The following is a 20,013-nucleotide window of genomic DNA, read 5'->3' on the forward strand; positions in this document are numbered from 1 at the left end:
TTAAAAGAATAAGACATTTAAAAGTAGGTGGAAACAATCTGTTACGGACAAACGCACGAAAAAACGGTTTGACTACACTTCTCGCGGGAAAGGGGAGGGGGGGAGGTAGAGGGGAGGGGGGGTCTATACGACGACTTCAAGACGGAGAAACAGCCTCTAAAGCAGAAACTGAACGAAGTCTCGTCTCCACGGTGACAACGCGAGGTCCTCTCCACGGTAGCTAGAAGTTTGTTTTTTTCAAAGCATTTAGAAGTTTCTGGCGTCGTCACAATTCATCCAATTTTTTACCTCCATTAAAAGGTGTAAATTATCCATCTTGTTTTCTTTGTTTTGTTTTTCAAGCGTTTCTCTGTCGCTTCCCCGCCTCGGCGTGGGGCTCCACCACGCCCGGCCGTTTCAGATTCCACTGGTCGGTCTGTTTCTGCTTCTCCTGCTGCTCCACCTCCGATTCGCTGGACGAGCTGCCGGTGTTACTGCTGCTGCTGCTGCTGCTGCTCCCGCCTCTTCCTCCTCCTCCTCCTCTTCCACCTCCTCCTCCTCCTCCTCCGCCGCCACCACCGCCGAACCCCTCCGCCTTCCCCCTCTCCCTCTTCTCCCTCCTTTTAACCTCCGCCATCCCGCCGCCGTCCTCCTCTTCCTCCTCCTCTTCGGGTTTGACGCCGACGCCGTCGCCGTCGTCGTCTTCGTCTTCGGCCATTTCCATGTCGATCGGCGCGTGCTCCGGTCCCGGCGCCGCCTCCCCGCGGTCCATGTCCACCCAGATCGGCCCCGCCGGAGGCTCCAGAGGGGTGTAGTGGAGCATCGGCGGCTGGAGCTGGGCGTCCGCCTGCGGGGGGAGGTTCTGCCGGTCGGGGTGGAGGAGCTGGGTCTGGTGCTGGAGGTGATGGAGAGGCTGCAGTGGGTGCTGGAGGGGCTGCAGCTGCAGCTGGAACTGCTGCTGATGGTGGTGGTGGTGGTGGTGGTGCTGATGCGGCAGGTGGTGGTGGTGGTGGTGGTGGTGGTGGTACGGATCAGCGACCTGCTTGTCCGCGCTTTGGACCAACTCCTTCGTCTGGTTTTTGAGGAACTTCTCGAACTTCTTGGAGGCCTTTTTATTCGTCACAAACCAGTCCTGTAGGAGGGAGGAGGAAAAACAAACAAACACAAACACAAAGTCATCTGCATTCGGTAACGCATCGAAGGAAGAGAGCGAAGCTGCAAGCTGAGACACTTTTTATTTTTTATTTTTTTTTACCTGCGAATGGACAGAGTTGATGTGATATTTCACTCCACTCTCGGAGTTGAACTCTTTGCTGCAGATGAGGCAGCGGTATTTTCCGGCTTCAAAGTCGCCCTGAAACGGCATCAAAGGATAAAAAAAAAAAATAAAAAAAAAGAGCCGAAGAATGATTATCTGATCATGAAATATACTGTACTTCAACAAGAACAAGTCAAAAATGTATATTTTCGCTCTGTAAAATGCTTGAGAGCTTTTAATTTGAAATTAGGGCCTTTAATTTGAAATTCAAGACAGGAAGTTGGGGCGATTAGCGCTTAATGGCTCACGTTTATGCACACAATATTATGTTGTAAAACATGGACCAAACTGAATAATATGAAAAAATTAAAAATCTAAAAATCGAATATGGTACTTTAATAATAATGTTTACGAAAATATGACTGTATTTTATGTTGAAATGCTGAAAATCACAGGAAATTGATTTGGAAAATTCACAATACATAATACTGACAGGAGAAATATAAGCAGCAAATCAGTGGAGTTTTTAAGATTTAAATACATTTCACTTTTTACTTTATTATGCCTTTATTATCTTTTAATCTGCTATTAATCCCTACAAGCATCATTTTTTGCACATTATATTGCCCAAATATTTTTACTTCTGAGACAAAGTAAAGAGGTGACGTACTCTTGTGCAAAGTCCCAGGTGAGCTTTCAGTCCCGACACGCTGGTGTAGGTGCAGGTGCAACCCTGAAGAAGGTACACATTGAATTATAAATCCTAACTGTAGAAGATATAATCAGGCTCAATGACTTAAAAATGAAATATAACTGAAAGGAAATGTTTCAGGGTTTATGAAGCAACCAAAGAAACAAGTTCAGAAATAGAGCAGCCAAATAAACGCTAAATGAGCAGTCACTATACCCACACGGGAGATAAATTCATTCGTACTTTTGATATCTGAAAACGTGTCGTTTTTCTAACCTGGTTGGGACACTGGACCTTCCTCTGCAGCTTCACCTCGTTCTTCCACTTCCTCAGCACCTCCTGGCTGAAGGCGGGCAGACCCGGTCGGGCGTATTTCAACTGGGAACGACAGCAAGACGAGAAGAGGAAGTCAGTCCAAGTCCGGACGACACGATGATAATATACCATCGTAAATCCTACAAATTTATACGCAAGATTTAAACCAAGTGAATCCGGTCTCGCCTTTTTGTCGTCCGGCACCAGGTCGGACTGGAACTTCCTCTTGGGCCAGTCTTTGGGCAGGTCGTTGTTGGCGATCTCGGCCAGGTGGAAGTTGGCCACCTGCGCCGAGGCCCGCTGCACCCTGCCGCTGGCGGTCCGCTCGGGGTTGGCCTCCCTCTGGGCCTTCAGCGCCTTGTCTTCCTCGGTCTTCTGGGGCATCTGGGAGACGGGATCAAGAGGAGACGTGATCGTCAAATCAAAATTTGAGATTTTTTTGGGGGGGAAATAATGGATGCCGAATCCGCCGGGGCTTCAGAGGAGAGGGACCACCCGGCTTGTTTGCCAGCGCTCAGTTAAAAATTCAGCATCCGTGACAGGGTACGGGGATGCATTGGTACACGTGGTATGTGTAGCTTTGGACTTCTGGGAAGGAACCATGAATGCTGATTGATATGTACAGGCTTTAGAGCACGGCTCCGTAGAAGAAGAAAAAAAACTGGAGCATGATGAAATGAAAAATACGACAAAAGGAGACCCCGAACTGTTGAGCAGCTGAAATCCTGTAACAGGCAAGAATGGGACCACATTTCACTTTCAAAACTCCACCAAACTGGTCTCCTTGGTTCCCAAACGTTTACAGAGTGTTGTAAAAACAAGAAGGGATGCAAAAACAGTGGTAAACATGTCCCAACTTTTTGGAGACGCGTTTGCTGCCATCAAATTCAACATAAGTATTTATTTAATCATAAAACAACAAAATTATTCAGTTTTAACATTTTACATGTTGGTCTATTTGCAATTAAATGTGGGTTTACTTGATTTGCAAATTCGCTGTATTCTGGTTTTATTTACATTTTATACATCGCGACAACTTTTTGGGGGGAAAAATGTGCAGATTTTCGTAAATAAATCGGACTAAAAACGACGAATTATTATAGAATCACTGGAGTTGGCGGCTTGGATAGGTCACATGACTCACGGGAGCGTGCTCCGACTTCAGGTGGTACTCCAGGCCAGCCTTGGACTTGTACGTTTTCCCACAGTGAGTGCAGTTGAGCAGCATCTTCTCCAGCTCGGACTCCTCCTTCCCGCACTTCTTCATGTGGTACACGTAGCCCATGATGCTGGTGAACGCAGCGTTACATCCCTGGAAAGAAAAATAAATTCCTTACGTCAGAGTTTTAATTTTTTTTTTTTTTACCAAATTTACTTTGTTGAAATTTTTTTATTTTGTCGTCTAACATCTTCAGGCATCGATGGCGGTTTACCTCCTGAGAGCATTTTAATTTTCCCAGCCTCTTCAGGATTTTGCGCAGTTTGTCTTTGATGGCGCGATCGTCCAGGTTCTTGGCGTCGTCAGCTGAGGGCTGTGACGAGGAGAAAAGATGCTACTGAGTGAAAGATATCAATAAATGACACATCAACAACACTAAATGTGCGCTTTACTTAATTTGGAAAATGACGTGTGGGGAAAGTAGTTTCACTGAAGAAAGATCATTAAAGATGTGAAATGAAACGGATGTAACTGATTTATGATTTGGTATTCTAGCGTTACCAGGTGGCTGTGGTCAGCCATGATGTGATACTTCATCCCCGTAGAGGACTTGAGCTGCTTCCCGCAGTGTTGACAGGTGAACGGTTGCTGCAAGACAACAAGATACAACACCGACATGTTTTACAGTGCAGATCAATTCTACGACGGCACGGCGACGCAATGAGTTTCGCGAAGCTTCCTCAGTTCCTCGGAGATTATTTTTCTAAACTCACCAGCCTGCAGTTCTCCATGTGCTTCTTCAGGCCCTCCACGGTCTTCCTGCTCACGCTTTTACACTTCGGACACGTGACTCGACCTTTGGCGACGATCTGGAGCTGCCAACGCTCCTCTTGACTTCCTGGTTCGACAAGCAGAAGCAGCAGTTTTATTTTTACACAGTGGAAAGATTCACCAAAAGGAGAAAACAGTACAGAAACATTTTGGAGTTATTAACCGTATATCTTCTGCACCGTCAGCTTTTTAATTCAATATTTTGGATCCCTAATTTGAAGTTGGATCGAGTGAAATCGAACTTTCTTTTATTAAAACAACAACAACAAACAAACAACAAAACAAATGTTATTTATTTCCGGGGAAAAAACAGTCAAGGTTCCCGCCGAATCGAAGCAACATTTCGAACTGACTTTTTTCTGTTTGTTAAATGTGTGGATTTTTTTTTCTTCTTTTTTTTTTTTAAGTATTAAAACTACAAGCTTTTGCTGCTCGTCTCACCTGGAGGGTAACTCGGAGGTTCCTTCTTGGTCGGGAGGATCGGAGGTTTCTGATCGTCACTCGGCTGAGCGGTCGACGCCTCGCCGACGCCGGCGGCGTCTGAACCTGAAGGAGTCACATCAAACGGCCGCATGTATAATTACACTGCGTGTATTATTTCATTGCTACTTATCTATCTATCCATCTGTCTTTTTAGTTCTTTTTTTTTGGATAAAAATCGCCACGGTAACGTCTCCATAAAAAAAGAGCTTTTCTAAAATCTGTTCAGATGAACGTCCGTTATGAAGGCTCGAGTTCGGATTTTGGCCGTTGCCATCTTTGCTAGTTCGGAGCAGGAAGTGACCATATTTGGACGAGCTGGGTCGGAGGAGCCAGCTGGTGGATCTGACTCAACCTGACTGGAAACTCGACGATACTACGCCCCCGCCCATCGATAGCTGTAACCTGACTGCACCACAGGCCTGTCAATCAAACAGACACGCCCCCAAAAACAGGTCTTTTTGAATCTTCTTTTCTAATGAATGAGGGATTATTTTCAGATGGACCTCCAGAAAACTAATAAGAAGGAGCGACTTTATCGAACAACACAGAGAAAGCACTCGTGGAAGCATTTTATTGACTTTGTATTTGATGAGAGAAGTTGAATGGGAGTCTATGGAGCCGGAGGCTTTTTGGAGCCGACCTCTAGTGGCACTCGGCGGTATTGCAGCTTAAAGGCACTTAAATAAAAATCGGCCACTTTTATATCCGGTCTATGCGCTCCGCACATTAAATATGGGACTGGACGGTAACTCACAGGAGTCTCTGCCCTCTGGTGGCTGTGGGAAGTCATTGACAGGAGGACTTCGCTCCATGTCCGCTCTCTGGACTTTCTTCAGGTTCAGTTCTTCAAAATGACACAAAATCAGTCTCAGAAACCAGAAAGACAAAAACATATCAAGCACAGACGTTAAGGACACGCGCGCAGTCGTTTTTCTCAAACATATACAAGTGTATTAGAAAGCATAAATGTAGGATTTCGTTTTTTAACTCGTAATGAACCCTGTGTGACGTGTGTGAATGTTCACCGGGTCTCCAGACGTTCCCTCGGTCCCTGCTCGTGTTGCTCCAGGTCTGGTCTTGTCCCCGCCCGGCGCCCCACCCCTGCTCCGGCCCCGAGGAGGCCCGATCCCTCCCCGGATCTCGGCCTCCGTTCCAGGCCTGGTCCTGGCCCCGGTCCCTGCCGGCCCCCCAGCCTTGCTCGGGGCCTCGCTCCCGGCCCGTCATCCAGGCCTGGTCCGGTCCGCCGTGAGCTCTGTCCCTGCCCGGTATCCAAGTCTGGTCTTGACCCGAGTGTCCCGCTCTCTCCCTGGTCCAGACCTGGTCCTGGGGTCGGTCTCTTGCTGGGGCCCAGGCGTCGGTGCCCCGGTCCCTGCTGGAGGTCCAGCTCTGGTCCTGAGGCTGGGACTGCTCCTGGCCGGCCTCCGGACCCGGAGGCCACGCGTCCTTCCCGACCAGTCTGGGAGGGAGCCTTGCAGTGGGCGGAGCCATGGACCCCGGGTCCGACCCATTGGCCAGGCTGCCTGATGACATCACTGAGCAGCTGGTGGTAGGGTAATCGACTGTTCCCATGGAAACACTCTGGAGGTCCTCATACCTGAGAGAAAGAAAATGAAAGGCGGCGTTTTAGGAGCTTATTTACACTTTTAACTTGAATTATTATTTAAAAGCTTTTTATATGCTTATTTAACAAATATAATAAAAAAATTGAATGAAAGTGACCTAATAAAAAAATAAACGGAGATGTTTGCAGCATGTTAAAAAGGGGCAACAACACACACCAGTACATTTCTTCTTCTTTAAATTGTTTTAGCAAATCCTGATGTATTATTATGAATTTGTTACGTGTTTGTTTTTGCAGCGATTTCAACATATAACGTCCAAGAAACACGAGATCGAAAAACTAAACTGAGAATCCGTCAGGCAGATGTATTCCGTCCAGAAAATGGACAGGCGGACGAGTCTCTTACCTTTTCCTACCGTAAGTTCGTTTCATCTTTACGGCGTCTTGAGCCGGAGTCTCGTCATTCTGAAACAGTTCAAGTACACAACTGTCAGATTTTGTTTTATTATTAGGACGTGGAAATGGACGAACCACACTCAGACACTTCGTACATGCACAACTTTTTTAGATGTAATAATTATAGCATATATATATATATATATACATATATATATATTCATTCTCACCTCCGGATAATCAGCTGCGTTCAATTCACAGACTCTTTCCGGCATTCGCTGAACAACTGTTGGAGAAATGGTTTTTCCAAATAAGTAAAAAAAAGAAGTGAAATTACACGGTTAAATGACGACCGTGTAATTTTTTTTTTTTTCCTTCTACCTGCGCAGGGAACTCCGCTTTTAGGCTGCGACTGGACCGGCTTCCTTTTTCTTGGCACGTATAAAGGTGACATATCCCCTCCGACGTGGTCCATAACCAGGAGCGTCGCTCACCCGGTACAAATCACTGTTAAAAAAACAACAACAACAAAAGGACACGGACAGTGGGGAAAAAAAAGTCATCGTTTATTCATGCCGAGTCCCATTTCCTTTTCTTTAATAAATCCACTTCCATATAATTCAATTATTTCCGCCGCTGTGTTTGTGACATTTTAAATGGTCTCAAAAAGCAAAAAAAAAAGAAGAATATTTTGTGTGCCGAGAGACAGAACATTTCTGTTTTTGTTGTACCTAAAAAAAGGTATTTCTTTGGAGTATTTATTAAACTTGTCATCACAGAGGAGGTCCACCGTAAATATAATAAATAAAATGTGTTATAGTCAGTCAATAACTTTAAGAAAAGCTATTTTTTAGCTTTTTCTAAGAAATCTCTGTATCTTATTGAAAAATCTTAATCTTATATTGAAATTTTAAATTTCTTATTTCTAATTGATTTGTCATGTGCTGGATTTGAATCTATATCCATTCTGACTTTAACATTTTAAACGGTAATATTACTGACAGTTGTCGTATTATCATAGTTATATACATATGTGCTGCATACATGCAGTTAAAGCTAATTTACGAACTTATGCTACCATGACTTTTTGTTTCATTAGCCAATAATACAGTGACATTTATTATAAAAATACATTTCCTCATTCTTAACAATAATATCACAGATGGATTATAAAGCTTCGTCAAATGTTCTATTTCGGCTTCCTTGCAGAACCATTTTGATTTGTTTTAATAAAAACAAACGGAGTCCCTGTAAAGCTGATTTGAATTATGATATAGCAGAAGAGCTTTATGCGAGATAATAATCATAAAATGGCAATTCAATTTAAAACTAAATGTCAAATTAAGTTTTATTCAGTTGAACAAACTGATTAGCGAACAAATATTGAACAATATGAACTTCATGTGTTCGGTTCTCGCTGTTTGGTTGGTTTGATGTGCGCTCATAATTTATTATAATTTAATTATTGCTTCATTTTTTCTTTTAAACAATAAAGCTCACATCTGTTTTCATCATAAACTGAAGCGATTACCTTAAACCATGTATGTAAAGAGGTTTTTAAAAGAACCACTAATTGCTTGAATCCGTGATCACCCGCCGTGTTTACAGTGTGTATTTCCATCATGCGTGACATTCGCACGCTGTTTGAATGTACACTAGTTTCACGGTTTAAACAGAGCGTTCAAATAACACGAGGAAACTGTTCAAATAAGACCGTTGTGTGCTGGGTTTTTTCTTCTCGGTCCAGTAAAACCTAAAAAAAAAAAAAAAACACACACACAAAAACAGCCATTCCTGGACTGAAAGCAGAAAAAGGACTTCCAGCTACCACCATCATTGTCTGTGTGGATAAGAAAAAAAAAAAAAATAACATTTGGTTCCTGACGACGACCGGCAGCCGAGAAAAAAAAAAAAAAAAAGCAGAGCCGGAGTAAAAGACAGAAAACAAACCGGGTTGTTTTGTTTTTTTTCTAAATATAAAACTGCCTTATTGTTTCTTAACGGAGGAAGAAATGCGAGAGCTCCTACCGTCCTACAGCAGCTCGCTCCCTCCGCAAGGACGGTGAGCCTCCATGTCTGCGAGCCCGGCCCTCCTCCTCCTCCTCCCCCTCCTCCTCCTCCTCCGTCCTCCTTTCCCCCCGCCCCCCCCACCACCACCACCACCACCGGCAGCGAAACCGCCAGGGAAAGCTGACATTCAGGAAGGCCCCCGCCCCCTCCCTCCACCCCGCCCTCCACCCCCGCCCCCGATTCCGGCGAGTCCCTACCGTCCTACAGCACGGGGGGGGGCACGACACGCTAAAGCGGCATCTAAATACGACTCGGTGCACACGTACGTACGGAGGCCGGCATAATTCAGCACACTGTGGCTCGCGTGTTCTTCAGGAACGCCCTCCTTTCTCGGGAGAGAACCAGCAGACCCGCATCTGCTGCTGCCTTCACGGCCCGCCGGAAATACCTATCCGTCTTTGGTTCCTGTTGGTCTGCGGTTGGTAAATTCACTGTATAAATTGAAAAGTATTAAAACTAATATTTACTCTTCTTTTCAGCTCTGGTTTTGCTGATAATATACTGTATATACTGTGCATTTTATATTTAATATTTTTTTACTGCTATTTTATTGCTTTTCTATTATTCTATTATTATCTTATTGCTTCTGTATGCTGCTGTAGTGAAAAAAAAAGTCCCCTCGGGGATTAATAAAGTAACTACTAACCTAACCTAACCTAACCTAACCTAATAAATGTCTGTGTACTGTTTGGTGCTGCGGATAGTGTGCAGACAACATCTTTTTTTTTTCTTTTTTTTGTAAACAGCAGCAATCCGATGTTGTAAAAGAGGAAACTTTAGATTAAACTGAGTATTAAATACCAGTGTTGTCTTTTGTTTTTGCACCGTTTTTTCTCTGCGGTAACAAAAGCGAAAGTGAAAATGTTTCACCAAGTGAGGGAGGAGCTGCTATTTCCTGTTCTGTCGTAAGACATTACAGCTCGATATCATACGTAAAACAATCGGCTGTGGAATCGCTGCCATGCATCGGGGTCCAGGTTACTCGCGTCTGAGGTATTTTGTTTTTGACGTGGTCTTCTGGGCCGGTAGAAGCGATCATACAGTCTGAAATGCACCTGCTTGTCCTGTTTAGCTTTATCTGATTTTGTTGAGACATGTTGACTCTTCTCTGTTTCCTTGTCCTTCCTCAGAGACATGTCCCCGGACGAGCCAGCCGGTGAGAAAAACTACTTTTCTGTTTTTATAAAAGGAATATCGAATGTTTAAATATTAAAGAGACGAAGCTCTCTTAGTAATTACAATCACTTAAAGCCTTTCCTCACCCGTTTTTGACTTGACGACTTGGTTGTGAAACAAAAAGTCGCTTACAGCGTTTTCATTATGTCAAAAAAAAAAAAAAAGATTCCCTTTTTTGATTCCCGGTACGAGCCGAGTTTTTCGGGCCACAGCGGGCAGCTGAATGGGGCAACAACAAACAACCACGGAGATTTAGCAGCACCGACAATTTGACCCGGTTTAATGTTGAGGTGAGGATTTAAAAAAACAAAACAACTACGAGGAGTAAGAGATCAGCACAACACACTCAGATTCACTTTCTGTCCTGACCGGGATTATCTCGACAGACGGGCGAGACACCTGAATTTGGTATTTGGTATAAAGGTGAAAAGCACTCCTGGTTAAGTGTTGGGCGACCACCCGTCACTAACCGACGCCGATTTTTCTTGTTTTGCCGTCAGCCGTCTTTAAAGATTTTAAAGACGCTGGAATGACGCAAAAATTCCAAACACGATGATTTTGAGTGACGCTGTGACTCAATCTTTCCCCTTTACTTTTTCAGAGTGGAGAAAGTTCTTTGTCGTCTTGTCAGGAAAAACGAACGGGGCCCACCTGTGGCTCGTGGAGAGGCTGAAACGCTTCGGCCACACCGAGGTGGACTCTCCTGAAAGCTGCGACTACGTCCTGGTTTTCTGTCCCGTCGCCTCACGAGTTGGAACGGACGTCGGCGGGGCCCTGGACAAGATTCCTTGTAAGAAAAAGGCCTTCGGTCAACGTTTGGCCAATTTAGCTCTGATCGGTTTACAAATCCCGACATAGACATAGTCATAGACTGCTTATAAAAGTGGACGTAGCTTCCGGGTCTGAAAAATTAGGCTGAAGTGCCTTAAGATGCAATACCACCGAGGGCCACTAGGGGATCGGCTCCCATGAGGTTCTGGCTCCATAGATTCTCATTCAACTTCTCTCATTAAATACAATATCAGTCCATTTTTTTTCCATGACTCGTTTTGGTGTCATTCAGTGAATCCCTCCTTCTTAGTAGTTTTCTGGAGGATTCATCTGAAAATAATCCGTCTTTAATTAGAAAATGGGCTTCAAAAAGACGTGTTTTTCGGGAGGGAGGGGGTGGCGTGTCTGTATGATTGACAGGCCTGTGGTGCAGTCAGGTTTCTGCCGAAAGTGGGCGGGGCATAATGTCCTCAGATTCCCACTGAGATCGAGTAAGATTCAACTCGTGGTCCTCTTCAGCTCGTCCAAAAATGGTCACTCCTAAATTTGATACAAACGCTGAATAACGTATGATAAACTGAATAACTTTATCGTGTTGTCTCTGTGCTTCCAGCTGGTAAACAAGCCGTTCTGGTGGTGATGCACTACACCTTCAACACTGAGTATGTTCTAGCTGACAGCCGCAGACAAGTGAATAACCCAGACGTCTGCCTCACTTTGGACTGCCTGTTTTTTGAAAACAAACTCCTCAAGTGTGACCGCAATGACACCATGTGGTCCATGTTGCAGATGTTTCTTGGACCTCCCATCTCCCGGGTAAAGAGTCCTTTACCGACTTTATATGCAATCATGTTGACCGATATTTTGGTATTATCATTACGGGATTGTCACTGTGGTCCACTTCACTTTACAAATTATGACTCGTCATCTTTGTTTCTTTCAGGATTCTATCTTGGCAAGGGTCAGCAACTGTAAGTATAATTGTTTCATGTTAGCTTTTGCAAAAATCAAGCGGCTTTTTTCCCCCCAAAGTTACGATCTTTTAGTGCAAAAAATTGGAAACACTACGTCCCGCCCACCGATAGCTGTAACCTGACTGCACCACAGGCCTGTCAATCAAACAGACACGCTCCCAAAAAACAGGTCTTTTTGAATCTTCTTTTCTAATGAATGAGGGATTATTTTCAGATGGACCTCCAGAAAACTAATAAGAAGGAGCGACTTTAGCTAACAACACTGAGATAACTGATGGACACATTTTATTCACTTGAGAGACTAGTTGAATGGGAGTCTATGGAGGCTTTTTGGAGCCGACCTCTAGTGGCACTCGGTGGTATTGCAGCTTAAGGCACTTGCATATCGGCCTCATTTTTCCAGACTCCGGAAGCTACGAACACTTTTATATCCAGTCTACGGTCTCAACACATTTGTTTCTCAGTTTAAATAATTGACTTTTGCTGCTTACGTTGCTTTCCACAGCTCACATCACAAAGCTGTATTTACCATGTCGCTGTATATGAATATAAAGATGTTCTAAAGATATTCTCGTATCGCTTTTGGCATTTTTTTTGGAGATGTAAACGATACCAGATGACTCACTGCTGTGTGTTTGTTTGTCTTTCATTTCAGGTTGTAGGAACAATCTGAGGTTTATTGTGAGTTTTACTATCGTGGTTTTTGGCTTAACGATGGTGGTACTCGTTTGGAAATTCCTGAAAAAATAACTGAATCACTAACACGCATGAAAAAAAAAAAATCTCTGACGCTACAAAGAAAACAGACTACAAATCACGCTTTGCGAAAGCTTAATGAATAACAGAAGGGGTTTATTATTGTGCCCTCCGTATTCAAGTTTCGAAGGTTAAAACGGGTGGTTTTTTTGGGGGGCTGAATTCCTGTGATCGTTGATATTATATCTGGAGTACAATAAAGGGGTGATTATTGTGGGTAATGTGGGCTTCATGCAAGGAGCTGAAAGTTAAATCGCAAACAAAAGGGTGTCGTCTTATTTTTTTCTCATCTTAAAACAAAGCAGACATACTTATATTTTCTGGGTTCCTAAAGAGATTTTGATTTAAGTTCAGCTGAAGGTAAAATTAGATTTTAGCAGTTCAGACGAGTGAATGTACTCAAAGGTAATAGAATATATACACGCTTTATATTTCAATAATTCAACAGTATATTTTATCCTGTACAGTCAAATTTCTGGAAGAAGGCGTCAGTATTTAGTGAAACCATTAACCCTGTCACTACCAATGGGTCTGTCAGTATTGTTTTAAGATAGACTTGAAAATGTCGAGTTGTTGAATGAGAAATTGAAGCTGTGGTTATCAGACAACTGAAGTAATTCTGCTTTTGTGAATGTTTAAACGTGCGTCTGGATTCGCAGATCAGTGTGTGATTCAATCTCACGAAGTTTTAAATAAAAACGAAACAGCTCCACCCAATTATTAAGCTTTTTATTGCTAAGATGACATTATTTGTAAAGAGTAAATCGCAAAAGCTATAAAATTGTGTCGCTTGATTGTAAATGTAATCTCTGATAAACCTAAATGTATTTTTTGTGATTGTAAAGTATCTTTTGAACCATGTCACCTGGTGATTTCACACTTCAAATAAATGGATTTGATTAAACTGATTGAAATGGTGGAGTTTTATTAAAAAAAAAAAAGAAAAAAGGAAGTAAATATCTAAAGAATAAAGCTTCAGTTTTGGCGCCACCTTGTGTTTGATAAGTTTTTTTGTTTTTTTTTTAAAGTTGGTCACATTTTTGATGATTCAGCACTGATAGGGACGAATGGAGTAAAAAAAAAAAAAAAAGAGCAAAAGAAAGAAGGAAAGATTCCTAAAGAAAATTTCTCCTTGAAATTCAGTTTTAGATTTGAACATTTGAGTCAGTTGAATTTTACTCCTCATCGGGATTCATGTTTGAACTCCTGGAAAAAGAGTTCAGGTTATTTTAACTCCTGGAAAAAGAGTTCCTTTCACTCTGCTAAAGAGTGCATTCGATGGTCTCGTATGTTCACTCGAATAGAGTCGAGTGTTGAGAGTTTAAAAAGACCGAAATTACCCAAAAACTCGGTTGACTGACACTTGGTCGATTATTTTGGTGTCCTCTCTCTCTCTCTCTCTCTCCACTTGATGACAACTCTGCACTGAAGCAGTGGAGGTCTCGGGGAAGGGGGATTAGTTGACGTGGGGGGAGGGGGAGGACGGGGGGGGGGGGGCGGTGGGGTCACGCCTCTGGCCTAAAAAGGCGAAGCAGAATAGCAGCAGCAGCAGCAGCGAGCCGCTCTAAGAATAACTCCCCGAGGCGCAACAAACATGGCGTGAATGTGCCGGCACCTAATTCAGATTCAGACTTTTGCACCGAGCAGATTTGAAACTAACAAAATAAACGGAAAGATTTTCTGAACGCTTCAGATAGCAATGGTAACTTCTTTTTGGGGGGGAGGGGGGGCGGGGTGGGGGTGGGGTGGGGGGGTCTTTTAAAGTGTGAACATCTCTTGCCCACCTCGCATGATCACGTGATTCTCAGCAGCGACGTCGGCCGGTGGGATAAAATTACCTCGAAGCTCCCGGGTCTCTCGTACCCTCCCTTCCCCGTCGTCCGTCCGTCCGTCAGTCGTCAGTCCTCCCCCCACCCCACCCCCACCCCCCCACGATCTAATTCTGTCGGAGCCAGTAGAGGTTGGGGGGGGGGGGGGGGCTCTATCACCAATCCCAGCCCCAAAGCCGGGCAAAAAAAAGGGCAAACACACACTGACCACCTCGACTCGGTCTCCCCGGGGCCTCATCCACCGGAGACAGAAGTCAGTCGGATCTCTCCGGAGCCACTTTTGCCAAATCTATTCGGGACCCCATCAGGACTTTCTGACTTCTGGAACAAATAGAAAAAGAAAAAAAGGGGGGGGGGAGGAGAAGAAAAAAAAAAATGCAGATTTACGTTGTGGGAAAGGAAGAAGAGGTGTAGAGTTACCGGTGGAGGCCGACGGGTTCGGGTTCTTTCCTCTCAGCAACCGGCTGCTCGGGTGACGCTTTTTTCCTTTTTTGGGGATTTTTTTTTGTTATTTTTGGAAATTGGAGTTAAACGCTGGGATTAAACCGTGCGGAGGAGTTTGAGAATTTACCACGAATGTTTGATTTCGCGGCCACATAAAACTGCACGCAAAAGGATTAATTTTGCCGGAACAGGAACTTACTGTGAAACTATGACCGAGGGGGTTGAAGGTAAAGTATCGTCGCAACTCAACACCGCGGCAAAACCAAGCTGCTTCTTGTTTTGTTGGTGTTTTGCTGTCTGCTGGGTTCACGATTGGAAGCACCTAAAAATATACCGCTATCACGTATCTGCTATTTGCAATGCAGCTTTAAGGCCCCGTGTGACACCTACAGAACCGTATAGGATCGGTCGGCATCAACGCTAAAGGAACCGCGTCAGCTGATGTCGTCGTGACGTCAGTTTCAAGTCCGCGAATAATGAAATAAAAACAACTGCAGATCTTGTCTACAGGTGTTTTTTTTTTTATGTATTCTGGCTGATCTGCACCGCATGGACTTGATTGACAGCTCCATGGGTCAACTTGCACCTTCATGCAGCGGTGAAGTGGGCGGGGCCGCCGGCTTTTCTCCGATTCTCCGTTCCAATTAGAGGTCTTTCCGTAAATAATATCTTTATTGTTGCGTAACAGCGAAAAATGTTCTCCTTGCGACGTGACAAAAACCTGCAGGTTCACATGATAACCGGCAGCTTTTGTTGTTTCTGGTCAATTTAGGTGTGGCAGTCAGTAAATACTACGATACCCATGAGCCCTTGGGGCATGGTGCGTTCAGTGAGCAACAGAAGAAATGGGAAACCTCCAACCTTCCACACATGTCGAGCAGGAAATGAGAGAAGTTGAATGGGAGTCTATGGAGCCAGAGGTTGTATTTGGAGCCGACCTCTAGTGGCACTCGGTGGTATTGCAGCTTAAGGCACTTCTGCAATTTTTCCAACCTGGAAGCTACGTCCACTTTTATAAACGGTCTACGCTCTTAATCTCATGATTACTTGTTAATTATCTTCTTAATACAAGAAAAACAAATGGGGTTAAAACTTACTTAAGCCAAAAGATATTTTTTTCTTCTTGGATGTCTTCCACCTCACACAATCATGAGGGCGGAGTCGCCTTGTTGGCATCCTGTTAAAGATCAAATTTTTCCTATTAATTAAAAATTAACTTGAAATTAAAATGCACTTAAAACATGTAAAAATGGATACCAATGAGGTAAGGAAGTTAACATCATAAAATTAGATGTTTAAAGGAAGACACCTGATGCAAGAGATATCTGAACAGGGAAGTGTTTTGGATGATGATCTTGTTGCTTAATTTTTCTCCGGAAATATAATATAAACACGTAGTTTCTTCTGTAGTTTTTTTTTTGGCAGCAATTGTCTTTAAGAGTTATTGTGGGAGTTATGAGACCTGGGTGAATAAAAGTCAAGTGATTATAGAAGTGTTTACAAAGCGTTTTCGAATGGAAATGAACCAGACTTGTGGAGGTCAACTGATGGCTGTGAGAGCAGAGAGAAGACTGAAGGACTGTAAAACGGGAAAAAAAAAAAGGGGACATTTTCCTCATCCCGATTATTAAATCTTAAACTTGTATAAATCTTCAGTCTGCAGTGTCAACACCAAACGTTACAGCAGACGCTCCACTCGTACGAGTTAGAGACGAGGAAACCAACCGTCCAGATCACGAAAAAGGTTCAAGCCCCGAGTGCTCATTAAAGGAAATGTTGTGACTTCACTTTCCCCATCGTATTCTGACCCAATAGGCGACCTGACCGGTCGTCATGGATACCCGGCGAGGAGCAACGGCAAGTGACGGGTTCAGCCATAAAAGGAGGAATCGTGTGCGGATGGACGATCGCTCCATTTAGAGTTGGGTTTAGGGAAGTGGTGGTCAACAGAGGTCTCCAAGTGGCGAGTGAGAGTTAATCATGCTTAAATTTCCAGTGATGATGTCCATGAAGGTCGTCCCCCCCCTCCCCCCTCTCCCTCCTCCCCCCTCCCAGATAATCTCGAGCGTCACCCTGACATCTGAATTGAAGGTTTTCCTCAGAAGAAGAGCTCACAGCGATGGAAACTAGACGCCATGAATATGTAGAGAAAAATGTCATGACAATTTAATTCAGATATGTTTTGGTTTACTCGGGTGTTTTTTTTTTTCTTGTTGGTCAAAGGGGTCAACAGGGAACACATGTTGTGCCAATGTTTTCGTGGTTTGCTGCTGTGCTTCAAAACACGACAAAACCAGGAAGATAAAAACAAATATGACCTGACAGAAGTACCAGATGAAGATATTATTACGGATATGTTTCACACTGAATGAATCAAAAGAAAAGCTGCAGTAAGACCTAAACATAAACTAATTATCAGCGGGAGTTTTTCCCACTGTTTGAAGGTTTTCTTCCTGTTTAAGGAGAGTTTTCACTTCCCTCTGTTGAAGATTTCTTCCTGTCAAAAGGGAGTTTTCCTTCCTATTGTCAGAGGCTTTCCTTCTTGTTAAAAAGGGTTTTTCCCTCCCTCACTGTTGGAGGGTTATTCCTGTTAAAAAGGGAGGTTTTTTTTCCCTCTCAGCTGTTGCTCATGTGGCAATTGTTGAATTGTTGGGTTCCCCTGTATAATGTTGTAAGGAGGTCAAACGTGGTCAAATAATAATGTGTTGTAATTTGCTTCCATATTAATAAAACTGAATTATACTGATCAGAACCAGCGACAGGTGACTTTGGAAAAACCTTATGACTTAAAACCGTTCCTTAAGTTGTGTTACGAAGTAAAATGATTTGGTGCTATGATGACGACAGAATGTACGGTTGTTTTAGTTTTGTTATAGGTCGGCTTCCTTTGTGTCTAACGTTTAGGAAACAAAAAAAATGTAAATGACGGTTTCTTTTAGTAATATTTGAAATCAATATGGCTACTCTTCTGTTAAATCTTGTCAGCCTGCTCGGCCCGGCCACAATATCTGCGCACGACACAATAACAAAATGAATCGATAAATTACTCGAACATTTATGTCGTAAAGACCGTGCTTTTCTTTGTGTTGTTTTCCCAAGACAGAAATGATTTTGCTTCTGCTTCAAGTTCAGCAGAGGAGCAACAGCTGCGCTTTGAGAAGGCTACTCGGGATGCGCTGGCATTTTTACACTGAATTTAATCACAGCGCCGTCGCAACCGGTCCCACTGGAAAAGGCCTCACGTGCAAGTCACTCGCATTTTGAACAGACCTGTTGGAATCACAGTAAAGAGGTTCGACGGAGGGAGGTGTGTGTGTGTGTGTGTGTGTGTGTGTGTGTGTGTGTGTGTGTGTGTGTGTGTGTGTTCAGACGAGTGCTGCTAAGCCGTCCGAGTCAGCAGTAACAGAGAAACCTGCAGAAGCTGCCGACAGCGAGCCGAAGAGAGCCGACAGGTGGTCGGAAGCTCTCCTGACAACACAGTCAGTGACGTCGACGGCTGAACCGTTTACACGAGGCAAAACAAAGACGTTACGTTGCGTCTTTACGGAAGCGGGTCAGAACAAAAATGACGCGCTGCTGTGTTTTACTGCATTGCGTGCGTTTCCGATTAAGAAAGCTTTAATAACAAGACCACGCAGGACTGAGGTCGGTGGGAAGCAAGCAAAAAATGGAAACGTATTTGTTTTGACCCTTCTGGCTATAAATGGTGCTGGACAAAGATTCAGGCAAGACGCGTTACCTTAAAAAGTTATGTCCCGTGCGGTGCCCTGACGCTGAAGTGCACGTCGTAGCTAAAAGGGGAAAAAAAACAAAAAACATACCAGACGTTGCAATGATTTGGCAAAGAAGCAGGTCTAAAAAGAAACAAACAAGGAGTCAAAGATACCAGAAAATACTCAACCGACGATATGTTGACGTCAGCATTTTTTTCTAAAGCATCTTTGCATACTAACAGATGAGTGACTTATTGAAATCACCCCCTTGAAGGGAATTTGATGCCCCAAAAATTGGATCCTTACAGAACGCTGGAGAGGAGCTGGTAAAAAAACATTTTATGAATGTGTTTTTTCTGATTGTTTGTGATCCCATCACAACAGGGAATACAACTTTTTTTTTTTTTTTTTACAGATTTGTGTCCTCAACTACACAAAAGCTTCGTTTCGATAGCGGAATCATTCAGGGAAACACAATTTGGAGCTATTTGCCAGCGTGGTTTAACTTGGTGGTTTTAGTTTATTGTGCTGTTGAATTTTGTTGCATTAGAGACACGTTTCTACTGTTTAGCCCGTCCTTGTTGATATAAATGTGGCTGACGAAATATTACGCCACGAAAGTTACCGTTAAAGTTGAATCAACCACTTTCTAAAACGAGACATTATAATCTTCCTGGAATCGTAGTATTTATTGAAGGGCCTTTTTTGTTTTTGACTGAAGTAGTTTTAGCTCTGTTTTTCTACCCATTGTTATCCATTACTGGGTTTAAAATGTAAAAAGAGATGTCCAGATTTGATCTGATCCTAGTTTGTCACATCTCGTCCCTCAGCGCGGTCATCGACCACCACCACCTTGGTCATCGACGGTAAAAGCGGAGACGCTGGGTCGCCGTCCGCTCGCTCGTCCAAGAAAACTTTTTCCGATGACCTCCACTCGACCTTCAGCTCCCCGCTGGCTTGGATCTTGGTTCTGGCTCTCATCATCACGTGGTCTTGTGTCTTCGTCATCATGTTCGATCTGATGGACTACAAGACCGTTTCAGGTAAAGTACTTTTAAAATTATTTTTTTTTACGAAGCCGTCAGCCGTCATTTCTATTGAGAATATTGAGGATTTCTTAGCAACTTTTGGGCAACTTTGGGGCAATAACGGCTCATTGGACTGATTCAAGCCTGATCTGGGAATTATTTTGAGTCCTGGGTGCCAAATGAGTATAATAGTTATAATATGTCAATTTATCAAAGTATTATGCTAAATTTTTCTCAATGCAGGCTGTCTTTTTTATTTTATTTTTTTTAAAGCTCTCCACTGCTTTTTGGTTAAGTCTTGTTTTTCTACATTTTCAAATTCTTATTTTGTTACATAAACTAAAATGTGTTAAATAAAATAAAGAGTTATGAGAAAAAAAAATCACTTTATGAGAAATGCATCATCACAAAGGTGGAAAACAGGGCTATACTTTTTGAGAGATGTATTTTTACCCTCCCACCCCCTCCATAAAAGTGCACATTGTTTGTTTTAATTATACTTTTTTTTTCTTTTAACCTCACAGTACTCCTTTCCACTATTTCCAGTTGTGTATGTAAATCCAGAATTTTGTTTCAGCT

At 43.3% G+C, this 20,013-nt stretch overlaps 3 protein-coding genes across 17 annotated transcripts in view; 2 read left to right on the plus strand and 1 right to left on the minus strand.

The window, feature by feature from the left end:
- Window positions 1-337: 337 nt before the first annotated feature.
- znf512 (zinc finger protein 512) lies at window positions 338-14,279 on the minus strand. Its single transcript, XM_069172314.1, has 16 exons — window positions 14,259-14,279; window positions 7,055-7,180; window positions 6,904-6,959; window positions 6,684-6,742; window positions 5,742-6,310; window positions 5,471-5,560; window positions 4,675-4,779; window positions 4,176-4,300; window positions 3,964-4,050; window positions 3,677-3,775; window positions 3,388-3,555; window positions 2,430-2,627; window positions 2,205-2,306; window positions 1,908-1,970; window positions 1,235-1,333; window positions 338-1,111 (listed from the first exon to the last, which is right to left on the minus strand). The coding sequence occupies exons 2-16, from the start codon at window positions 7,146-7,148 to the stop codon at window positions 338-340; spliced, it is 2,688 nt and encodes an 895-aa protein (XP_069028415.1). The 5' UTR covers window positions 7,149-7,180; window positions 14,259-14,279.
- Window positions 8,842-13,328, plus strand: LOC138212131 (uncharacterized). Of its 4 annotated transcripts, none has more exons than XM_069172399.1 (6): window positions 8,842-9,190; window positions 9,874-9,899; window positions 10,521-10,709; window positions 11,304-11,506; window positions 11,634-11,661; window positions 12,320-13,328. In XM_069172399.1, the coding sequence occupies exons 2-6, from the start codon at window positions 9,878-9,880 to the stop codon at window positions 12,412-12,414; spliced, it is 537 nt and encodes a 178-aa protein (XP_069028500.1). In that variant the 5' UTR covers window positions 8,842-9,190; window positions 9,874-9,877; the 3' UTR covers window positions 12,415-13,328. The 4 variants fall into 4 exon arrangements, with proteins under 4 accessions (XP_069028500.1, XP_069028499.1, XP_069028498.1 ...); XM_069172398.1 differs by having other exon boundaries at window positions 8,842-9,165; XM_069172397.1 differs by having other exon boundaries at window positions 8,843-9,161.
- A 122-nt stretch (window positions 14,280-14,401) lies between the features above and the next one.
- Window positions 14,402-20,013, plus strand: part of LOC138212129 (serine-aspartate repeat-containing protein I-like) — a 29,291-nt gene continuing 23,679 nt past the window's right edge. For all 12 annotated transcript variants that reach the window (XM_069172383.1, XM_069172384.1, XM_069172389.1 and 9 more), the window contains exons 1-2: window positions 14,402-14,920; window positions 19,237-19,449. In XM_069172383.1, coding sequence (XP_069028484.1) covers window positions 14,902-14,920; window positions 19,237-19,449 — 232 coding nt within the window. In that variant the 5' untranslated portion in view covers window positions 14,402-14,901. The remainder of the gene's footprint in view (window positions 14,921-19,236; window positions 19,450-20,013) is intronic.

This window comes from Embiotoca jacksoni, unplaced genomic scaffold, assembly GCF_022577435.1.
Source record: "Embiotoca jacksoni isolate LCO1_2020_lvr unplaced genomic scaffold, fEmbJac1.0.p SCAF_52, whole genome shotgun sequence".
Classification (NCBI taxonomy): Eukaryota; Metazoa; Chordata; class Actinopteri; family Embiotocidae; genus Embiotoca; species Embiotoca jacksoni.

Coding starts and splice junctions, on each gene's coding strand:
- znf512 (XM_069172314.1), bottom strand. CDS start 7,148: ATGGACCACGTCGGAGGGGATATGTCACCTTTATACGTGCCAAGAAAA. Junction 3,556..3,676: donor AATTAAAATGCTCTCAGGAG/GTAAACCGCCAT, acceptor TTTTCTTTCCAG/GGATGTAACGCTGCGTTCAC. Junction 2,307..2,429: donor TGGTGCCGGACGACAAAAAG/GCGAGACCGGAT, acceptor TGTCGTTCCCAG/TTGAAATACGCCCGACCGGG.
- LOC138212131 (XM_069172396.1), top strand. CDS start 9,705: ATGCATCGGGGTCCAGGTTACTCGCGTCTGAG. Junction 10,710..11,303: donor GGCCCTGGACAAGATTCCTT/GTAAGAAAAAGG, acceptor CTGTGCTTCCAG/CTGGTAAACAAGCCGTTCTG. Junction 11,662..12,319: donor CTTGGCAAGGGTCAGCAACT/GTAAGTATAATT, acceptor CTTTCATTTCAG/GTTGTAGGAACAATCTGAGG.